The sequence below is a fragment of the Dama dama genome, chromosome 23 (genome assembly GCF_033118175.1).
Source record: "Dama dama isolate Ldn47 chromosome 23, ASM3311817v1, whole genome shotgun sequence".
NCBI classification, from domain to species: domain Eukaryota; kingdom Metazoa; phylum Chordata; class Mammalia; order Artiodactyla; family Cervidae; genus Dama; species Dama dama.
Window position 1 is genome coordinate 73948656 of NC_083703.1, and position 21139 is coordinate 73969794.

Here is a 21139-nt window from a genome sequence, read left to right on the forward strand (position 1 = left end):
GGCTGCCAAGAATGAGCCTGGTGTGTTTTCCCAGCAGCCCAGACCAGGGTGGCTGGAGCTGAGTGGGTGAGGGAAGGGGAGTGGAAGGGGATGAGGCAGAGATGCCATGGGGGCAGGTCATGAGGAGCCTTGTAAGACTTTATAAAAATCCAAATTTGACTCCGAGAGATCTGGGGAGTCACTGAGGGATTGGTCATGGAAGCCATGTGATAGGACTCAAGTTTTAAGAGGATCCCTGAGTCTGCAGAGTGGAGAGTGGCTCCTCGGAAATAAGAGCAGAGACAGAGGCCCCCGGGCAGGCTGCTGCAGTGGTCCAGTGAGCCATGGTGGAGTGTGTACCTGTGTGGTTCCTAGGGTAGATCGCAGTTCTTTAGAACATGAATGATTTGCCCTGTTAAGGTTTCTGTGGAGTCTTCATCAAAAATCATGAATCATTAAATCTTTAGGCATTTGTGTTGGATTCACCCCCCACCCCTCTCCCCTCTCTGAGTTGTGGGCGCAGGGAAGGGGAAAGGTGGAAATGAAAATCCCCACTCCCTAATCAAGTGTTGGTTATCCAGGCAACCAACCTCCTTTTGGGGTTAGGTTGAGTTTTTCCTAGTCACCTCCCTCACATGATAAAAGACTCCCTGTCGCTGTCATCTCTCAGGAAATTGTAATGGTTTTAAGAGCTCTGTGCCATGAATGGGAAACAGAGCAAATTAGTATTTCTTATATAGTCGTAGTATCAATATTCTTTCAATATTCCATTATTCCAGTGCCCATGATGTAATCAAAATGAATTCTCTGGTGGCTTTTCTTCCACGCATTTTTTTCCCAGTACAGCATGATGCTGTCAGACTTTTTTTAAAAAACTCTTTATTTTTTATTGGAGTATAGTTGATTAACAATATCGTGATAGTTTCAGGTGGACAGCAAAGAGACTCAGCCATATATACATGTATCCATTTTTCTCCAAACTCCCCTCCCACCCAGACTGCCACATAGCACTGTGCAGAGTTCTATGAATAACCAACAAGGACCTTCTATACAGTAGGTCCTTGTTGGTTATTCACCTTCACACTTTCTTTTTTTAATGGTGAAAAGTTTGAACCACACACATGTACAGAAAATAGTATTGCAAACCCACAGACCATTGTCCAGCTCTAATCATTATCAACACGTGGAGAATATTCTTGATGCACATCCTCCATGTTTGTTCTTTTGGAGCTACTCAGTGGCATTTATGCCAATTAATCTATATATATTCCCCAATGATATGTAATTACCTACAGTACTACCCTGTCAGTGTGACACCTAATAACACTGGTAATAATGCCCTGGACAGAGAACATCAAATGGCCTTTTCACATTCACACCCATGCACCCCTACCATCTTTACTGGAAACAAACTGGTGTCTCAGCTGTTCACTTTGTAGACTGAACTGTGATGGCCGTCCTCCTTATTTGACTGAGATCCTCCCATCCCTGCAGCCCTGTGGTTGCAGCAGTACCTTCTGGAACCTGGGTCCCTGACTGTTGCCACTCCTTCTGTAGCCTAAACTGCTGGAATATTCCTCCTTTTCTTGATCAATATGATTTACCACACATGAAGTCATGTCCAGCATTCAATTCATCATCTGTGTTAGCATTGGGTTGCTTTGCTTGAGTTTTGTTTTTGTGTTAGTAATACTGAAAGAATTGGATCCTATGACTAACACTTTATGTAAATGTCTTCCTTCTGATTTTCAGCAGTTTCGCTTCCAGCAAGAAACTTTTCCTTAGGTGAATTTCATTTCTTCGTCTCTAAAATAGGAATGTGTGTGTGTGCTCAGTTGCTAGGAGATGTGTGACTCTGCTACCTCATGGACTGTAGCCAGCCAGGTTCCTCTGTTCATGGGATTTTCCAGGCAAGAATACTGGTGTGGGTTGCCATTTCCTCCTCCAGGGAGTCTTTTGGACACATGGATCAAACCAGAGTCTTCTGTGTCTCCTGCATTGGCTGGTGGATTCTTTACCACTGAGCCACTTGGGAAGCCCCAAAATAGGAATAATGATACTTAACTCATAAGGTTGATAAATAAGAACAAGTTACCTTTTCTTGGAGTGTGAATTCAAGTGGCTCTTAGGAAGCATTACTATGAACTAAGCTAGTGGAGGTGATGGAATTCCGGCTAAACTGTTTAAATCCTAAAAGATTATGCTATTAAAGAGCTACACTCAATATGTCAGCAAATTTGGAAAACTCTACAGTGGCCACAGAACTGGAAAAGGTCAATTTGCATCCCAACCACAAAGAAGGGAAATGCCAAAGAACATTCAAATGACCATACATTGTGCTCATTTCACATGCTAGCAAGGTAACGCTCAAAATCTTTCAAACTTGGCTTTAGCAATACGTGAACTGAGAACTTCCTGATGTACAAGTTGGATTTAGAAAAGGAAGAGGAACCAGAGATCAAATTACAAATATCCTTTGGATTATATAAAAAGCAAGAGATTTCCAGAAAAACATCTATCTACTACCGCTTCCTTGACAATGCTAAAGTCTTCAACTGTATGGATCACAGGAAACTGTGGAAAACACTTCACATATCTCTTGAGACACCTGTATGCAAGAAGCTGCAGTAAGAACCAGACATTGACTAACAGACTGGTGCAAAATTGGGAAAGACTGTATATTGTCACTCTCCTTACTTAACTTACATGCAGAGTACATCATGCGAAATGCTGGGCTGAATGAATCACAAGCTGGAATTAAGATTCCTCAGAGAAATATCAACAACCTCAGATATGCAGATGATACCACTCTAAGGCAGAAAACGAAGAGGAACCAATGAGCCTCTTGATGAGGGTGAAAGAGGAATATGAAAAATCTGGCTTAAAACTCAACATTCAGAGAACTAAGACGATGACATCTGGTCCCATCACTTCATGGCAAATAAATGGGGAAAAAATGGAAACAGTAATAGACTTTATTCTCTTGAGCTCCAAAATCAATGCAGACAGTGACTGCAGCCATGGAATTAAAAGACACTTGCTCCTTGGAAGAAAATCTATGGCAAACCAAGAAAGCATATTAAAAACCAGAGACATCACTTTGCCAACAATGGTCATATAGTCAAAGCTATGACTATTTTTTCCAGTAGTCCTGTATGGATGTGAGAGTTGGACCATAAAGAAGGCTGAGTGCCAAAGAATTGAGGCTTTCGAGTTGCGGTGCTGGAGAAGACTCTTCAGAGTCCCTTGAACAGCAAGGAAATCAAACCAGTCAATGATAAAGGAAATCGACCCTGAATACACATTGGAAGGACTAATGCTGAAGCTGAAATTACAATACTTTGGCCACCTGATTCGAAGAGCTGACTCATTGGAAAAGACCCTGATGCTGGGAAAGATTGAGGGCAGGAGAAGATGGGGGCGACAGAGGATGAGATGGTTGGATGGCGTCATTGTTTCAATGAACATGAGTTTGAGCAAATTCCTGGAGACAGAGAAGGACAGGGAAGCCTGGAATGCTGCAGTCCATGGGGTCCCAAAGAGTGGAACATGACTTAGCAACTGAACAACAGCAAACTTCTCCTGAGGGCATCTGTGGTGGCTCAGGGGTGAAGGCCTGCCTGCCAGTGCAGAAGAGCAGGTTAGATCCCTGGATTGGGGAGATCTCCTGGAGAAGGAAATGGCAATCCACTGCAGTATTCTTGCCTGGGAAATCCCACAGACAGAGGAGCCTGGATGCCTACAGTCCATGGGGTCACAAAGAGTCAGACAGGACTTAGGGGCTAAACAGCAACAACAATGGGATAATGGCTTGGTATTATTGAAAAGAGATTTGCTTAAGTGACTCGCTATGCTGCTGTGTGGTCTTTGGCAAGTCATTTCATCTCCTGGAAACACAGATTCTTTTTTTGTAAAAGAGGATGATGGTGTCCGCATTAAGAAATCCCCAGACTGGGTTACTTTTGAGAATCATGTTGATTACTCACTAGTGTGCTTTGAACACCACAGAACAAGGCAAATTGTCTAGAATCAAGTAGAGTTTTAGTCTCCTTGGCTCCTGCTGCTCTTTAAATGTGCTGTCAACTATAGTAAATAAAGGAACAAACAGGATTGAAGTTCACCATCAGGAAGTTCCCCGAGTGTCATAGCGGTCACGGAATCTCTTCCAAACAGGTCTCCTTCTTTCTTAGGGGTAACTGAAAGCCTTCTTGCTTCAGTGAGTAAACTTACCCCGGTCCAGCCCTTTTTCCACCCCACCTTGCCATTATTTGACTCTGATCAAAAGAGTTAAGTGCTAACTGTCATCATTACCCATTATTATTATTATTATTTCAAAGGATTTTGACTTTGCTGGGAAAAGAATATATGTCTATGGAGGCCATAGACACTGCTTTCAAAACAGCCCCACAGTGTCAGCAGAATGATCTCATGTAACAAATGAAGATGAGGGAAATTTCAGGCCACAGATCACATAGTTAGGAAAAGGCAGAACTGGGACACAAACCTAGTCCTCTGACCCAAAAACCACAGGTGTCTAGACCAGAGTTGTGGGGGAGAAGGGTTTCAGATGGCTGCAGCAAAACCTCTCTGGATTTCTTCTGGTAAATTAGGCATTTTTAATGCAGGGACATTTCTTGATCTCAAAAGGTATAATTATGTGTTTAGTGTAAAAAAAAAAAACAAACAAACTATGAAATCCTACCTGACTCTATCAAATCAGGGACCTCATAACTGAGATCCTATTCCTTGTACCTACTCTAGCATCATAACATGTTGCAAATTTGATCCCTGTCTCCATTCATGCCCTGGGATCCCTGAAACACTTGGAATTTTCTGTATATTCAAAATCATGAGATGAGTGAAGGACGGGACCTGAGATAGTGTCTGGATGGGACTGGACTCCAGAACACACCATCAGGTAATTAGAAGGTTGAAACTATTAACCCCCATTCCCTCTGGGAATAGGAGAGGGGACTGATACTGAGTTTAGTCACCAGTGGCCAAAGATTCAATCAACTTTCCTACCTCCAACCCTCAATTAAAATACATGAACCTTTGGTTCAGAGAGCTTCAGAAGAGGTGATCCCATCAAGAGATTGAGGACAGGGAGAAACCTAAGAGGGCCTGGAGGCTGAGCATCTCCAACTCTCCATTTATCCTACACTTCTCCTCCATTTGGCTTTCTCTGAGTTTTATGCTTTATAATAACGTGGGGCAGTAAGTAAAGGGCTTTTCTGAGTTCTGTGAGGGTTTCTAATAAATAATTAAATATGGCAGATGGGTCATGGAACCTCTGAATTTATAACCAGTTGGTCACACATGTAAGTGATGGCAGGACTTTTATCAACACTTGAAAGTATGGCAGTCCTCAGGGACCAAGCCCTCCCTTGTGAGATCTGGGTCACCTCTGTGGATTTAGTGTCAGAAGTGAATTAACTCCTAGATGCCCAGTGGGTTTGGGAGAACTGGGTACTGTTGGTGGAGACCCTGCATGTTTGGAATCAGGGACAAATCTCAAACTGACTCTTTTCTACCATTTCTGTCTACTATGAGGGTCAGGGCTCTGTAATTATATTATGTGGGGCAGAGCACTCAGAACCCCTTCCCAGTTCTCTGCATTGTCAGAATAATTGGCAGAATAAGGTATTGATTAAACAGGTTGTGATTTATCCTGATCCTAACACTCAAATGCTTTGTGTCCTGGGGCAAGTCATCTGCAGTTTCCTCACCTGAACATGGGGACTCAGTTACATGAGTTTTTTGGAAAGGATCACCATTCATGAGTACAAAGAGTTTACACATTTGTGGTCAATGGTGTCCATTTTCCACCAGAATGTTTTACTCCAAAAGACTTGTATACCTACATCTCTTCACCCCTCTAAAAAAACTTATATGTCAAATCATGATCATTTCTGTTATGAAATTCATCAGAACACTGAGTGGCAAATGAGCTTCTGCCCTGCAGAGGCAAGTGCAGGGAGAGCAGAAAATTTCTGATATAAGTCACAGTGTCAATATTGCCTCAATATTCCATTATTCCAGCGCCCATGATGTAACTAAAGTGAACACACTGGTGGCTCTTCTTCCATGTGTTTCTCTAGTACAGCATAATGCCTTCCCACTTTTTCTTTTAATTGTTTATTTTGCGTTGGAGTATAGTTGATTAACAATATCGTGATAGTTTCAGGAGGTCAGCAAAGGGACTCGGCCATACATATACATGTATCCATTCTCCCCAAAGCTCTCCTACCATCCAGGATGCCACACAGCACTGAGAGGCTTTGCATGTGCTATACAATAGGTCTTGTTGGTTATCCACCTTCACACTTTATTTTGTAATGGTGAAAAGTTTCTACCACACACATCCAGAAAATAGTATCATAAACCCACAGGCCATTGTCCAGCTCTAATCATTATCAACATGTGGAGAATAGTCCTAATACGCATCCTCCATTTTTGTTTTTTGGAGCTAGTCAGTGGCATTATGCCAATTAGTCTATAGATATTCAGCAACAATATGTAATTATTTGCAGCATTATCCTGTCTCTGTGATGCCTAACAACATTGGTAATAATGCCCTGGACAGGAGGATATCAAAGGGCCTTTTCACATTCACACCCCTGCACCCCTACCACCTCTATTGCAAACAAACTGGTGGTTTCATTTGTTCACTTTATAGACCAAACAGTGATGACCATCCTCTATTTGACCAAGATCCTCCCACCTTTACAGCCCTGTGGCCTGACTTCTGCCTGCAGTCTCCACACACAGATCCCTGCAAGGCTAAAATAAGCAGATACATCTATCACACCAAGTATGGGATCTTCGAGGCCTTTGTATTTGGCAGCTTCAAAGCAAAGAAGAACAATGTCAAGATGGAGGAAGACCATCCTGACCCACAGTGGTGCTATCAGGGCCTGGCCTAAGACAGGAGGCAGCACCATAGAGGGGGAGAGGATGGGCTGCAGTCCATGGGGTCTCAGAGAGTGGGACATGACTGAGCAACTAAACACCAGCACCACCCCTCACACGTGCGCCGTACTTTACAGCTTGCAATGCAGCAGAGTGCCTGTGCAGACTCTTAAAGTCAGACCTTTGGGTCCAATCCTCTCTCTACAAGTTATGAGCTAAGGAAATTACTTTATTTCTTGTTATCTCAGGTACTTCGTAGGTAACATGAGGACATATCAACAGTTTCTCCCCTTTTCTTTAAAGATTTTTGAGGATTGGATGAATTATATGTGTCAGGTGCTTAGCATAATGCCGGCCACAATGAAGAATTTAAGTTTTACCTGGAGTAATTACTCATTACTGTTATTACTAACACTGCAAAGGACATTGACTTCTCAAAGAGAAGGAATATATGCCTGTTGCATCCATCGATTCCACAGCAACCACATGATGTGGGCAGCACGGATCTCACGTGATACCTGAAGACACGGGATTCTAGGAGATTTAAATCCTCAGGGACAAAGTTAGGAAAATGCAGAGATGGCCCCCACACTGAGGTTATGTGATCCCAAAACCACTGAGGGAGAGAACAGGAGTAAGGGGGTGACTCCAAGTGATCATCCAAGGTCCCCTGAGGTCCACTTAGGCAGGCAGCTTTCCTGTTTGTGAAACTACGTGAGGGGCAGCTATTGGTTATGCTGTGGAGACATGTTCAGCTCACCGATTCCCCTCCGCCCCCTCCCCCTATTGCCTTTTCAATGCATAAACAGGCTTATACGCCAGAGCGAAATCACCTTCTCCAGCTAAGTTCCTGCCCGGACCAATGCCTGGTGAAGGGCAAATGTCCATCCAGTGGAGAAGCTGGGGCAGTGGTTGTAGGAAGGTGACCTGTGTCACACCTGTCATCTGAGGTAGGTAAGGGGGGTCAGGGCATTGAGGCCCAGATGTGATGACACCTGCATGAGGCTGAAAAGGAGGACCTGGGCTAACATACTACTTTTCACTCATATGTCTTGTGATTTGCTCTCATCCACCCACTGACCATACACTGTGTGCCATGCACTATTGTAGGTGCTGGGATGCTCCCTGAGGGATCATATTGGACAAAACTGCATCTGTCTGATCACTATCTGTATTTACATGAGACCATAGCCATAGTCAGATCTGAGAACTGCTGTTACTGGACATTTGGCCCCTGCAGACAGAAGCAGGAGGCATGCCTTGGAGGGAGATTTTGCAATAAACAAGACTGACCCAGCTCCTCCCCTTTCCCACTCCCCTCGTCATTGCCTGATCCCACCCCTCAGCCAGGATATTAAAAGCTCAGTCCATCCCCAGCATCCTCAGGAGCCCTCCTGCAAGGCCACAAAGATGAGCCAGATCTGCCTCTCCACAGCCCTACTCTTCCTCCTGGTTATCCTGGTGGACAGCACCGCGGTGTATGAACACCATACCCAAGATCAAGGTAGGTCCGGACTCACCTCTCCTCTACAGGTTCTGGGGAAATGATGGTGTTATGCCCAATGTCCGAATCCCCGAGCGGGAAGAGAGAAGGCCTCCAAGACAATGCAACTCGCAGGAAGGGAAGTTTATTACTGACTCGAACCAGGACTCTCCGCCTGCAACCAACGCAGTGGTGCGGGTCAGAGAGCCTCGAGCCCAAGCTGTTACACAAATTTATAGGGTGAGAAGCGGATTGGTTACACGTTTGCAAAGCAATTTCATTGGTCAATACTTTCCCGCGCGCGCGACTTTCCTGGGGGTTTCCGCCCCGTTCCTAATTTCCTAATTGGCAAACATCGGTGAAAGCTAATTGGTCCTAATTGGCAAACAGTGGTCATTGTTAAGGAAAGCTACCTGATAGTAGGAAGGCCTACTCCTAATCTAAGTTGCGTTGCTTCTGCTCGCCTCACAATGGAAGTCCATGGAAGGGGGAGGGCAGGTGTGAGGTGGGTGCTGCCAACCCTCTCTGGATTTCTCCTGTCACATTGGCCAGGAATTTTGTTTGTCTGGTTGGTTTTGGCAGCATTGACCTTCCTCCCTATGCGAGAATATTCTGTAGTTACAGGGTTACTTTCTCATTACGGTGTGTGGGCTTCTCATCATGGTGGTTTCTCTTGTTGCAGATCAGGGGCTCTAGGCATCTGGGCTCAGTAGTTGCAGTTCACCTGCTTAGTTGCCCCCAAGGCATGTGGAATCTTCCCAAATCAGGAATCAAACTCATGTCCCCTGAATTGGTAGACCAATTCTTATCTCCTGGACCACCAGGGAAGTCTGAATTTGCAAACTTTTATCTCCATTGACATCACAAGTCTCATGAGGATATATATTAAAATCTTATATTAAATATGCATATATACCACCCAAGTCTACCAGATCAGGGACCCCATTTCTAAGACTCTCTATTCCTTGTCCCTGCCTTGTCCCTGAACCTCACTGTGGTGTAGTATTAAAAAGCTGCATAATTTATCCTTCTCTTGGTTAATGGTCCAGGTCTCCTAAAACTCTTGGAATTTACTGACTTTATAGGCAGAGTAAAAAATGTGACTCAAGGTAACCTCAAGATGCAGCTGATCTCCAAGAAACCTCAAATATCCATTTTGAGGTTACAGTTTTCACCACCTCTCTCATGCTAGCACCTCTGAGCACAGGGGAGGGAACCGAGAGTGACATCAATCACCAATGGCAGATGATTCAACCAATACGCCTGTTTAGTGAACCCTAGAAAGAAATACATAATTACTGGTCTCAGAGGGCTTGTGGATTGGTGAATACAGGTAGATGACATGAGGGTGCTCTGCTCACTAGAGCACAGAGTCTGGGCACACCGCCCTCCCTCTTTGCCATATACATTTCCTCCATTCTACTTGCTTGAGTTATATTTTGTATATTAATTTGGGGATAGTTAGCAAGGCACTTTCCAAAATTTAGCAGGCAGTTCTATGGCACTGTTGAATTTGAAAGTGAGGTCATGGATACCCCGATTTTACCTATTTGATCACAAGCATGAGTGACTCTGAACCTCTTGGCTGGCATCTGAACTGAGGATGGTCTTGAGCCCTCAACCTGCAGAATCTGCAGTAACTCCACAGATTTCAAATTAGAAGTAACTGATTTGCTGGACACCCAGTGGGTGTTTGGGAAACTGGTTGCTGTAGGTTAAGATACCACATATTTGTTGTCAGAGAAAAACCCTGATTCACTGTGATTTGAGGATTCAGGTGATGTTCTGAAAGCAGGAGTAATGAAAGTAGGACATTGCACCCAGAAACTCTTCTCGGTTATCTGAATTTTCAAAATTCCTAGTAGAATCAGGTAGTGTATCAAATGGGTTGCAACATGATAGTATCTTGTTCTGGCCCTACCACCCACATGCCATGTGGGTAAGTCATCTGCAATTTTCTCATTTGAAGAGGGGTACATGTTGTATGGGGTTTTGAACAGATTACCAGTTATGAATATAAAGAGCTGATTCACATTTCATGGTGAATTTTGTGCATTTTCCACCAAGATGTGTTCATCTGGTGGAATCTCTACCTACTTGCTCTGGGCAAGAAAGATATTTAGGTTCAAATAATGGTTATTCCTCTATTATGAAAAACAACCAGAAGGCCTGGTGAATAAGCAGAGTCACTGCGTAGAAAACAAGAAACACAGCCCCGTGTCGGTTTGCCCCTAGGACCAAGGCTGATACAATGTTAGTAAAGTCTCCAGGACCTTGCCTTTGTCCTCTTTTGACTATTATTTCATTATACATATTTGTCCTATCCCTTGTTCACTTCTATTATTTTATTATGCATATCTGATCCTTATCCTAGTGCATGGACCAGGCCTCCTGAAACTCCTGGAATTTACTGTCTTTCATAGGTCTGGAGACAAGCCATAGAAGGAGACTTGAGAAGCGTTCACTGATAGATTTGGTTTCAGTTTTCATCGATGCTGTGGCTACAGGTTTGAACTTTTTGAACCTCTGGGGAGAGGAGAGGGCACTGAGATTGAGAACAGTCGCCACTGGCCAATGATTCAGTCACTATATCTGTTTAGTGAAACCTCAATACAAATCCATGAATATGGGCATTCAGGGAGCTTTTTGGGTGGCAACACACGGTGGTGATTTGAGGGCCCTGTGTTCTCTAGGGTGTGGAGACTCCCCACACCTACACTTCCACTTTGCCTTGCACATCTCACTCATTTTGCTGTGCCTAGATTTATCCTTTATAATAATGTGAGATCTTTGTTTGAGTGGCCTTCCTGAATTTGGTCATCAGATTTACTGAGTTATTGAACATGGAGTTGGGTAATGAAACTTCTGTGTTTTAGATACTTTATCAAATCACTACCACTTCGTTGTCATCTGGACTGAGGAAAGCTTTGAGCCCTCAACACGCAGAATCTGTGCTAACTCCTTCAGTTCATATCAGAAGTAAATTGACTTGTTGTACACTTAGTGGGTGTTTGGGGTATTGGATTTCTTTCTGGAGACACCACATATTTGGTGTCAGAGTAACCCAGACTCACTCTCCCTGTGCTTTGGGAGTTGGTAAGAGTCTTGGGAAGGGGAGTAATGAAAATAGCATACTGCACCCAGAAACTCTCACAAATTATTGATATTTTCAGAGTTCCTGGCAGAATAGTGTAGTATATCAAATGAGTTGAGACAGGGAAATTTCTTGTGCCAACCCTGCCACCCATATGCTGTGTGTTCTGGGACAAGTCATCTACAGTGTCCTCATCTGAATAGCAGGTACATGCTACATGGATTCTTTGACCATATTACCAGACATAAATATAAAGAGTTTATTTGCATGCCATGGCCAATTTGGTCATTTTCCATCACAATATGTACATTTGAAAAAATTCCTCTACCTACTTCCCTGGGACCAGAAAGTATATTTATGTGTCAAATAATGATTATCCCTCTATTATAAAAATTAATCAGAAAGACCTGGGACCCCTGAGCAGAGTAACTGCAGGGAGAGCATGAAACATAGCCCTTGCGTAACTGGTTCATGAGACCAATGTTGATACAATATTAGCAAAATCTCCAGGCCTTTTCCCTTGTCCACTTTTGACTATCATTTCATATCCATGTTTGATCCTTTCCTGGTTCATGATCCAAGACTCCTGAAAATGTTGCAATTTTTGTCTTTTATAGTTGCCGAGCTTTTTAAAGGAATGGGATTCGATGAAATAAAAGGATTGGCTCAAACAATGAGTAAAGGTTTGAACTTTCTTTACCTGTGGGGATAAGGGAGGGCACTGAGATTGAGATTGGTCACCACTGGCCAATGATTTAATAAATATGTCTGTTTAGTGAAACCTCAATAAAAAATCCTTCAATATACCTGTGGCGGATTCATGTCAATGTATGGCAAAACCAATACAATACTGTAAAGTAATTAGCCTCCAATTAAAATAAATAAATTTATATTAAAAAATAAATAAAATAAAAATATATAACATAAACGAAAAAACAAAACAAAACAAAGATCCATCAATATAGGCTCAGAGAGCTTATGAGGTAGAAGCCAGTGGTGATGTGAGGTTGTTGTGCTCACCAGGTTGTGGAGGCTCCGCCCACCTCCTCTCCTCCTTTGCCCTAAACATCTCCTCCATTTCATGGTTCCTGAGTTTTATCCCGTACATTAACCTTAGAACAGTAAGAGTCTTCCTGAGTTCGTTTGCCTGTTCTGTTGTTATTGAGCATTGAGGTGAGGTCATGGAAACTCCCACTTTTAGTCACTTGGTCAAGAGCATGAGTGACTCGAGAACATACGGCTGACATCTGAAGTCAGGACAATATTGATGCCCCAACCTGTGGCGTCAGCACTAACTCCACAGATACGGTATCAAAAGTCAGGTGACTGTGGTTCACCCACTGGGTATTGGGAATCAGATGGTGTTTGTGGAGAAACCACGTATTTCTTGTAAGGAAAAAAACAGACTCACCCTCCCCTGTGATTTGACGGCTCACATGAGGCTTGGGGAGAGGTGAGTAGTGAAAGTGGGACACTACTCCCAGAAACTCTTACCAGTTATCTGTATTTTCAAGTTCCTAGCAAATCAGTAGCGTATCAAATGGGTTGTAACCTGACCGTGTCTTGTCCTGATGAGTCCACCCACATGCTTGTGTGCTGGGGCAAGTCATTTGCAGTTTCCTCATCTGAACAGGGAAAACATGTTACATGAGTTCTTTGAACAGATGACGAGTCATGAATACAAAGTTTATTCTCTTTTGATGGCCAGATTTTTCCATTTTCCACCACAATATGTTGATCTGAAAAGCATTTCTCTACCTACTTGCTTTGGGCAAATAAAAATATTCACTTATCAAGCAATGATATTCCTCTATTATTAAAAACTAATTAAAAGATGTGGAACCATGGAGGAAAGCAACTTCAGGGAGAGCAAGAAACAGCCCTTGTATAGTGGGCTGTGGGACCAAAGCTGGTACAATATCACAAAAGTCTCCAGGCCCTTTCCCTTGTCCTTTTTTGACTGTTATTTTCTTATCCATGTTGATCCTTTCCCTGTTTCATGGACCAGGCCTCCTGGAAACTCTTGTAATTTACTCTCTTTCATAGGTCAGATGATGATTTCTGGAAGGCAACTGGAGAACCATACAGTAGAGGTGTTCCCAACACAAGTGCTCAAAGAAGAGAATAAAGGTTTGTAGTTTCTGCACCTCTGGGGAAAGGAAAGGTCACTGAGAGTGACAGCAATCGCCAATGGCTAATGATCCAACCACTATGCATGTTTAGTGAAATCTAGAAAGAAATACATAAATGCTGGGGTCAGGAAGCTTGTGGGTTGGTGAATACTGGAAGATAATGGAAGGGTGTCCTGCTTACTAGGGGACAGAGGCTGGGCACACATCCACCCCCACTTATCCTACACATCTCCTCCACTTTACTGCCTTGAATTATATTTTGTATATCAATCTGGGAAGAGTAAGCAAGGTTTTCCTAAGTTTAGCTGCAGATTCTATTTAGTTGTTGAATTTGAAGGTGGGACATGGATTCCCCGACTTTAGCCATTTGGTCACAAGCATGAGTGACTCGGGACCTCGTGGCTAGCATCTGAACTGAGGACAGTCTTGAGCCCGTAACCTGCAGAATCTGCAGTAACTCCACGAATTTCAAATCAGAAGTAAATGGACTAGCTGGACACCCAATGAGTGTTCGGGAAATTGGTTTGTGTTTGTAGGGACAGCACATATTTGTTGTCTGGGAAAAACCCAGACTCATTCTCCCTTGTGATTCAGGGGCTCAGAGATGCTCTAAAAAGGGGGAGCAATGACAGTAGGACATTGCATCCAGAAACTGTTCTCAGTTATCTATTTTTCCAGATTTCCTGGCAGAATCAGGTAGCGTATCAGATGAGTTGTAATTTGAGAGTATCTTGTCCTGGCCCTGCCACTCACATGCCATGTCCTGGGGCAAGACGTCTGCAGTTTTCTCATCTGAACAGGGGATGCATGTTACATGGGTTTTTGAAGAGATTACCAGTCATGAATGTAAAGATTTGAATCACATTTCATGGTGAATTTTGGGCATTTTCCACCAAGAAGTTTAATCTGGAAACAATTTCTCTAGCTACTTGTTTTGAGTAAAAAAGTATATTTAGGTGCCATATAATGATTATTGATACTTCCCAGGTGGCATTAGTGGTAAAGAACACACCTGCCAATGAGGGAGACCTGGGTTCAATCCCTGGGTCAGGAAGATCCCCTGGAGAAGGGCACGGAAACCCACTCCAGCATTCTTGCCTGGAGAATCCCATGGATAGGGGAGCCTGGTAGGCTACAGTCCACGGAGTCGCAAAGAGTAGGAAATGGCTGAGTGAATTCACTTTCAGTTTTCACTTTTCTGGGCTCATGAGGGTCTTCCAAACTCATCAATTTCACATGCCAAAAGACACTTTTATTGTTTTCATCACATCACAAATACTAAGATTTTTAGGAACAGTGTCAGGAAAAAGATGAAAAAACAAATACGTACATTTCTTCTTACAATCACAGTATCAATAGTATCAATATTCAATTTATAGAATCCCTGTGAGGTAACCAGAGTAAACACAGAGGTATGTTTTCTTCATGCCTTTTTCCATTATAGCACAATTCCTTCAAAGTTTTTATTAGTGATTAATTTTATTAATGATTTTATTAAAATTTTATTAATAACCATACAGATAAGTGCAGAGAATATTAATAGTATTATAAAACTCAGGCATCCAGACCCAGTAATTATTGACACGTAAGGAATATTTCTTACCTGTGACCTGTTTATGTTGTAGAGTTGTGGGGTGTTTTTTTTTTTTTTTTTTTTTTAGCATTTCTGTATTTATTGGGGTGAGTTAGTTAGTGGCAGACCCCAGGTTCAGTAGTTATGGCATACCAACTTAGTGCCTACAGTATTTGGGGTTTAATTTTCTGACAATGGATTGAACCCAGAATTCCTTTCTTGGAAGGCAGATTCTCAACCACTGGACCACCAGGGAAGCCTTATAGAAGTTTTAAGGCTAATCAAAGGCATTATCCCAATTTTGCTTGGTACTTCATGAGAAAGTATACATTTGTACATGAATACTGTATCCAGGAGATGGTGAAGGATAGGGAAGCCTGGCTTCAGTCCATGGGGCCGCAAAGAGTCCAACACAACTGAGCGAATGAACAACTGCAACTGTATCATGTCACGCTTAGCAACAGTCATAATTATGTTCCAGAAAGAGGTTTTCAAATGGGCTTTTCAATTTGACCATCCCCCACAACCCTAACATTCTCTATTCCAAACAAACTGGTGGTTCTAGTTGTTGACCTCTTAAAAAGCTGTGATGACCATCCTCATAACTGATGATTCCCCTCTCATTCCAGCAGATTCTAAGCCTGCCTTCTGCCTGGAGCCTAAATTAACAGGTCACGGCAAGGCCTCGAGGCCCAGGTACTTCTACAATGCTGAGACTGGTCACTGTGAGCCGTTTACATATGGCGACCTCGGAGGGAACAAAAACAACTTTGTAACAGAAGAGGAGTGCATGAAGACCTGCGGTCAGGAGGCAGGGTCCCTGTGGTAAGACAGGGGGCAGGGCACCGTGGGAGGGGAAGGGCTGGGGAAAGAGGTGGAGCTCAGGGGGCCACACACCATTCACCCTGCACAGTGTCCTCCTCCTCGCTGCTGCCAGGAAAAGAGGCTGCAGTGTCCTGTGAAACCCACACTGAGCAAGGTCTCCAGGGAGAGAATGGCAGAAGGTCAACCCCAGATGCCTCTTTGTGGTCATCTCAGCCTGATCACATGCTCCCCTTTCTCAGTTGGGAACACTGACTCAGCCACCCTTCAGGGCAGGTCTGCAGTGGTCCTGAGCACCCCACCCAGGCTTGGAAAATCCACTTCCATCTTGTTCGTGATTCGGGTAGTGGGACCATAGTTCCGTATTTTTTGGAAAGTATAGGATCTGTCAAGATGACAGGCTTCCACGTCTGGGCCTACAATGCTGGCACTCAGCAAGTTCTTTTTTTCTGTTTTTTTTTTTTTTTTTTGCAGAGAACATGCAAAAAGGTCCCCAGGAACCCTGAAGTCTGAGGAGGACCCCTGCAGGGCTGGGTTTTGGCTGCTTCTGAAACTGCTCAGTCTCCTCGCAGTTCTCTCTTCTACCCTCATCAGCCAGACATGTCCATTTCATTTCCTCCATGGGTCTACATATCTTAATTCTGTCTCATCCAGTTGGCTGTCAGCACCATGAGAACATGTCTTCCCTTTATCCCTAGCACTTAGCACGGTTCCTGGCTAAGGAGACAGTTCATAATTATTTGAGGAAGGAAGGAAGGGATGCAGAAACACATTTCCCATGACCAGAGTAACTACAGAGCCAGCGGTTTTATGATAGGATTTTTGTTTTAATGCCCCTCCTCACAGCATCCTCACCTTCAACCCCCTCCCCACCATCATTGCTCTCCTTGTGCGTGGCCAATGTGGAATTTCCAGCCTCCAGTTTTCAGCATCAGTCATGAAAGAAGAGTTTGGGATAAAGAGGCTCCTTGACCCCACAATGCTGCTGCATATTCTTTTCTGTGGCTTCATCCACTGTGGCTTATATTTCAATAAATGCATATTCAAAATTAAACTGACTGAAGTTTGCAACTACAAACCTTAACCAATAGAGTCCATGGAAATGGTGGTCCTTCTCACTGTTGTGCAGAGTAGTGGGCACCTCCTGTTTCCCAGTCCACAGACTGTGCACTACTAGGTATAGGAAGCAAATCCATCATAGAATCATCGACCTCTCAGTAGGCCCCCCAAGCTACACAAAACCTGGGAGACAAACACCTCTACATGACAGCTTTTATTCCTTTCTTCTAAGTTCAGTCAAATTTGGGGGCAAGTTGTCCTACGGGGCTCCCAGAAGAAGAATGGGCTTTAGGCTCTATTGTCCACTTTTCTAAGGAATCTGATACCCCGAGGTGACTTGTGGGGAGGAGGCTTCTTAGTTCAGTTAAAGAAGAGCAACTACCCTTTAGTGCCCCAGGCTCTGCGTTAGCTGCATTTTGACTGCATTATTCTATTAACCATCCTAAGAGTTCTTCAAGAGAGGAAATGGAGGCATAGCGATGCCACTTAGCTGCTGCATTCGTTTCCTAACATGGCAACTTCCCCCGCTCAAGTAGAGGCACGTTGATGATGTTTTTCTTCTCTGTGTCAGAGAAGATGTAGGACTGAGGCACTTTGGGAAAACAGAGTATCTGTTTCATGACAGATGAGTAAAGTGAGCCATGGAGACCACAGTAGGCACAGTATCGCAGTAAACAAGAACACAGATGGTGTTGATGCTGTTACTCCCATGTAGTCTTGGGCAATTTCTCAGCATCTCTGAGCTCTCTTTTCTTTAGTTATAAATAAGGATATAAGGATAGATAACAATCTTACTTGCTAATATTTCTAGCCAGAGACCAGTAGAAACACCACATTCCTAGTTTAACGCCCATTCCTAGTTGAACTCTGTTGGGTTTATTACTCACAGCAGCAAGGAACAGGAATCATCTTGGAACAATACGCTGTATTCAGACAACGTTAGAAAGAGCTTACAGGATGTGGGCTGTGTTAGGTGATTTGGGGGAATTTGGTTTCAGGAATTTGGCTTTGCTCTGGATGTTGGAAATGCTCCCAAAACTGTGTCGCAGGAGTAGAACAGACAATCAAAAATGGCTCGGCAAGGTAGTCTTGACTTCTACAGAAGGGCACGCTATAGAGGAAGGTCTGGGAGCTAGCACACAAAGCTGGAAGTCCCTTCAGTTTTTATTCCTAAAACACAGGTTCCCTCCTCCGACTCCTCATAGGCTGAGAGTCACAGAGTTACAATCTTTCTCGATGTTGCCTAAATTTTTGATTGGACGACTTATAGTAACTATTTCCCTCACCCTTTTAGTTCTTTGCGCATGTCCAGGCTAAAGCCCGCAAAATTAGTGTGCCAGGACAAAGCCTGCGGAATTAGCCCGCCAAAACGTTCTTGTGAGGACGGAGAGTCAGGAAGTGAAAAGAACAAAGGATTGCCAACTAGCCACCATTTTAGGCTATATACCTTTCTGTTCAACTATTCTAAGAATGAATCGCTTCTTTATTTCTTATAAATTCTCCTTTGATAGGAAAAATCATATCTTTCTTACATGGATGAAGGCTGTGAAGAAGTGGGACAGATCTCTAAATGGTTATCTTGATTTTAACTCTAATAAGGGGAGACTCGATAGAGGTGAGAGCTGTACTTGATCAAGAAGTAGCAATCATTCAAGATAGGAAGGTGCTTGGTCATACTGGTGCTTTGTGTAATTTAGCTCCTTTTGTCAGTGCTCAAACATGGTAATGAAAATCTTATTTTAGTCTAGATCTTTCACAAACGCAGAATGGCCTCATCTGGTGTTGAAATTTTGTGAAATATTTATGTTGAGCAGAAGAACATAGGACCATTGTGGTACCAGCTCAGGTCTTGACACTCAGAGGTTGCTTTTATCTTTCTCTATCAATCTCATAATGTCTGATAAGAATAAAAAAGTTGTATTTGTTAAATTCTTTGTCCACATCCTGGCAGAATAACCATTTAATGACTGTCAGAGTTGATAGAAGTAATGGTAATACTATAAATATATGATAATTTTTATTAATAGCTATTAGTTTATAGCAGCTTCATGAAATGACTTGGTATTAATGACAGATTAGCTTCAGTAACTCGCTATGTTGTTGTGTGATCTTGGGCAAGTCACTTCACCTCTCTGAGTCATAGATTCTTTCTTTGTGAAACAGAATGATGGCGTTTGTCTTAAGCACTAAACAGGTTTGGGTACTTTTGAGAACCATGTTGACTTCACTGCTAAAGTGCAAACCCCTGGACTGTAGCCCTCCAGGCTCCTCTGCCCGTGGAATTTTCCAGGCAACAATACTGGAGTGGGTTGCCATTTCTGTCTCCAGGGGATCTTCCTGATTTCTGTCTTGAGTTTTAAAAGGCTTTGAGGCTAAGAAAGCCTTGAAAACCCTCACCTCTGAGATTGGCCCTGTGCGGTCAGAGAGAGGGGATGGGGTGGGGTGGGTTGAGATGAGGGGAAGCAGCCGGTCCCGCCTTACTGTCCCCTCCTGATGCCCAGCTTCTGAGTCTCCCACAGCTCGAGCTATTTCGTGAGGCTCTATTTGGAGTCCCTGCTGGTGAGCCTGCCCACGCCGGACTTCAGTATACCCTACAACGTCATCTGCCTCACATGCATGGTGGTGGTCTTGTGCCATGGCTCTTCCTACAACCTATTCTCCCACACCTTCCATATCAGAGAGCTGAGAAAGGTGGCCTGACCAAGTGGCTGGCCAACCTCATCCAACAAACCTGAAGCATCTCCCCTCCCCCTATCCCTGAGACTTAGAGCTGTGCTGTTCAGGACAGTAGTCATGAGTCTGACATGACATTTGAATTTAAATTAATTTAAACTGAAAGTGCATTTCCTCAGGTGTACTCACCACATTTCAAGTGCTCAGTAGCCATACGTGATTAGTGGCTACTATACTGGGCATCATGGGGACAAATGTTCCCACCACTGCAGAAAGTTCTGTTGGAGAGCACTGGCCTGGGTAAGAGGATTTGCTAAAATATTCGTACCACTGTGTGGTAGATGGAGATTACTGGTTGTGGAATAAAAAGTATCTAATTCCTTGATTCTTTATCTCCTGTCCTTGAGGCCTGGGGAGAGTTGGGGCCTAGGGAGAGTTTGGCAGGTACCTGAACTGGATCTCCTACCTGATCCCCTCCCCCACCAAAAAAACAACCAACCAGTCAACCAAAGGTCCCTGCTTCCTCCCACCCCTGCCAGAAATTCCTTCTCATCTCCTGCTTCCCTCCTCCCCCAGCAACCTCCTCTGACTGGTTCCCAGAACTCCCTGGGTTTGACAAGGAGTGTTTATGTCAACATCTCCACGGCCATGAAAGTGAATCATCCTGTGCCTTTTAGGAGCCCCTGAGAGCCAGTCCCCTATCACCAGGGGTCGCTCTGGAGAGATGCTGGAGACACAGAAGAACTTTGGGTGAGCATTTTCCAACCAGATGCTGCATTGCAGCCATTTGGGGCTCTTGTGAAATAATGCAGGTTCCTGGGATCCAGACTCTGTGAATTCAGTCAGTTTGGGTGGAGCCAGGCCTTTCAGTTTTTATGTTTTTATCTGACTCTTTGAGATCTTGGATTCTGGGTGGTCTTCAGACCACCCACAGGCTTTGAATCCCTTGGATTGAAGCCTGCCCCTGCCCACGTCCTAGCTATATAACCTCAGATTCCTGTGAAACAAGTCCTCTGGCAAATGTCTGCCCTGCCCCCATCTTCGTAATCTTCCTCTGGCACATTTGTCACGTGTGTACATTACTTGTGGCCCGCCCCTCCCTCCCTTACTTTTCCCATCCTAGTCTTTTTGTGAATTACCCGGTAAACAGAATGCCTTGCTCCACTAATCACCACGCTCCTCTCTACTGCCAGGTTTACTCTATTTACGAAAGCAGGTGACATGTTGCTTCCTCCAGGAAGGCTTCCTTGACACAAGGTTCTGTAGGTGCCCCTCCCCTCCCTGGACAGCTTTCATATTCCTTGTCTCCCTGGTTGTTACTGTCCTTTAACTTCCATTAGACTAGGAGCTTCTTGGAGGCACAGGGGCTGTCCTCCACCTGAATGCGTCTGCACTCAGGACAAGTTGTCAGT

The 21139-nt window shown here is 43.8% G+C and overlaps 2 protein-coding genes across 2 annotated transcripts in view; both read left to right on the plus strand.

Moving 5' to 3' along the window:
* The window catches only part of LOC133044312 (uncharacterized), a 38831-nt gene extending 31926 nt beyond the window's left edge, over positions 1–6905 (plus strand). Inside the window, exon 22 of the mRNA XM_061125705.1 lies at positions 6659–6905. Coding sequence (XP_060981688.1) covers positions 6659–6905 — 247 coding nt within the window. The remainder of the gene's footprint in view (positions 1–6658) is intronic.
* Positions 6906–8301: 1396 nt separating this feature from the next.
* LOC133044313 (trophoblast Kunitz domain protein 1-like) lies at positions 8302–19754 on the plus strand. The gene is made up of 6 exons (XM_061125706.1): positions 8302–8395; positions 10798–10881; positions 12086–12145; positions 13515–13598; positions 15803–15998; positions 19574–19754. The coding sequence occupies exons 1-6, from the start codon at positions 8302–8304 to the stop codon at positions 19752–19754; spliced, it is 699 nt and encodes a 232-aa protein (XP_060981689.1).
* Positions 19755–21139: the final 1385 nt, after the last annotated feature.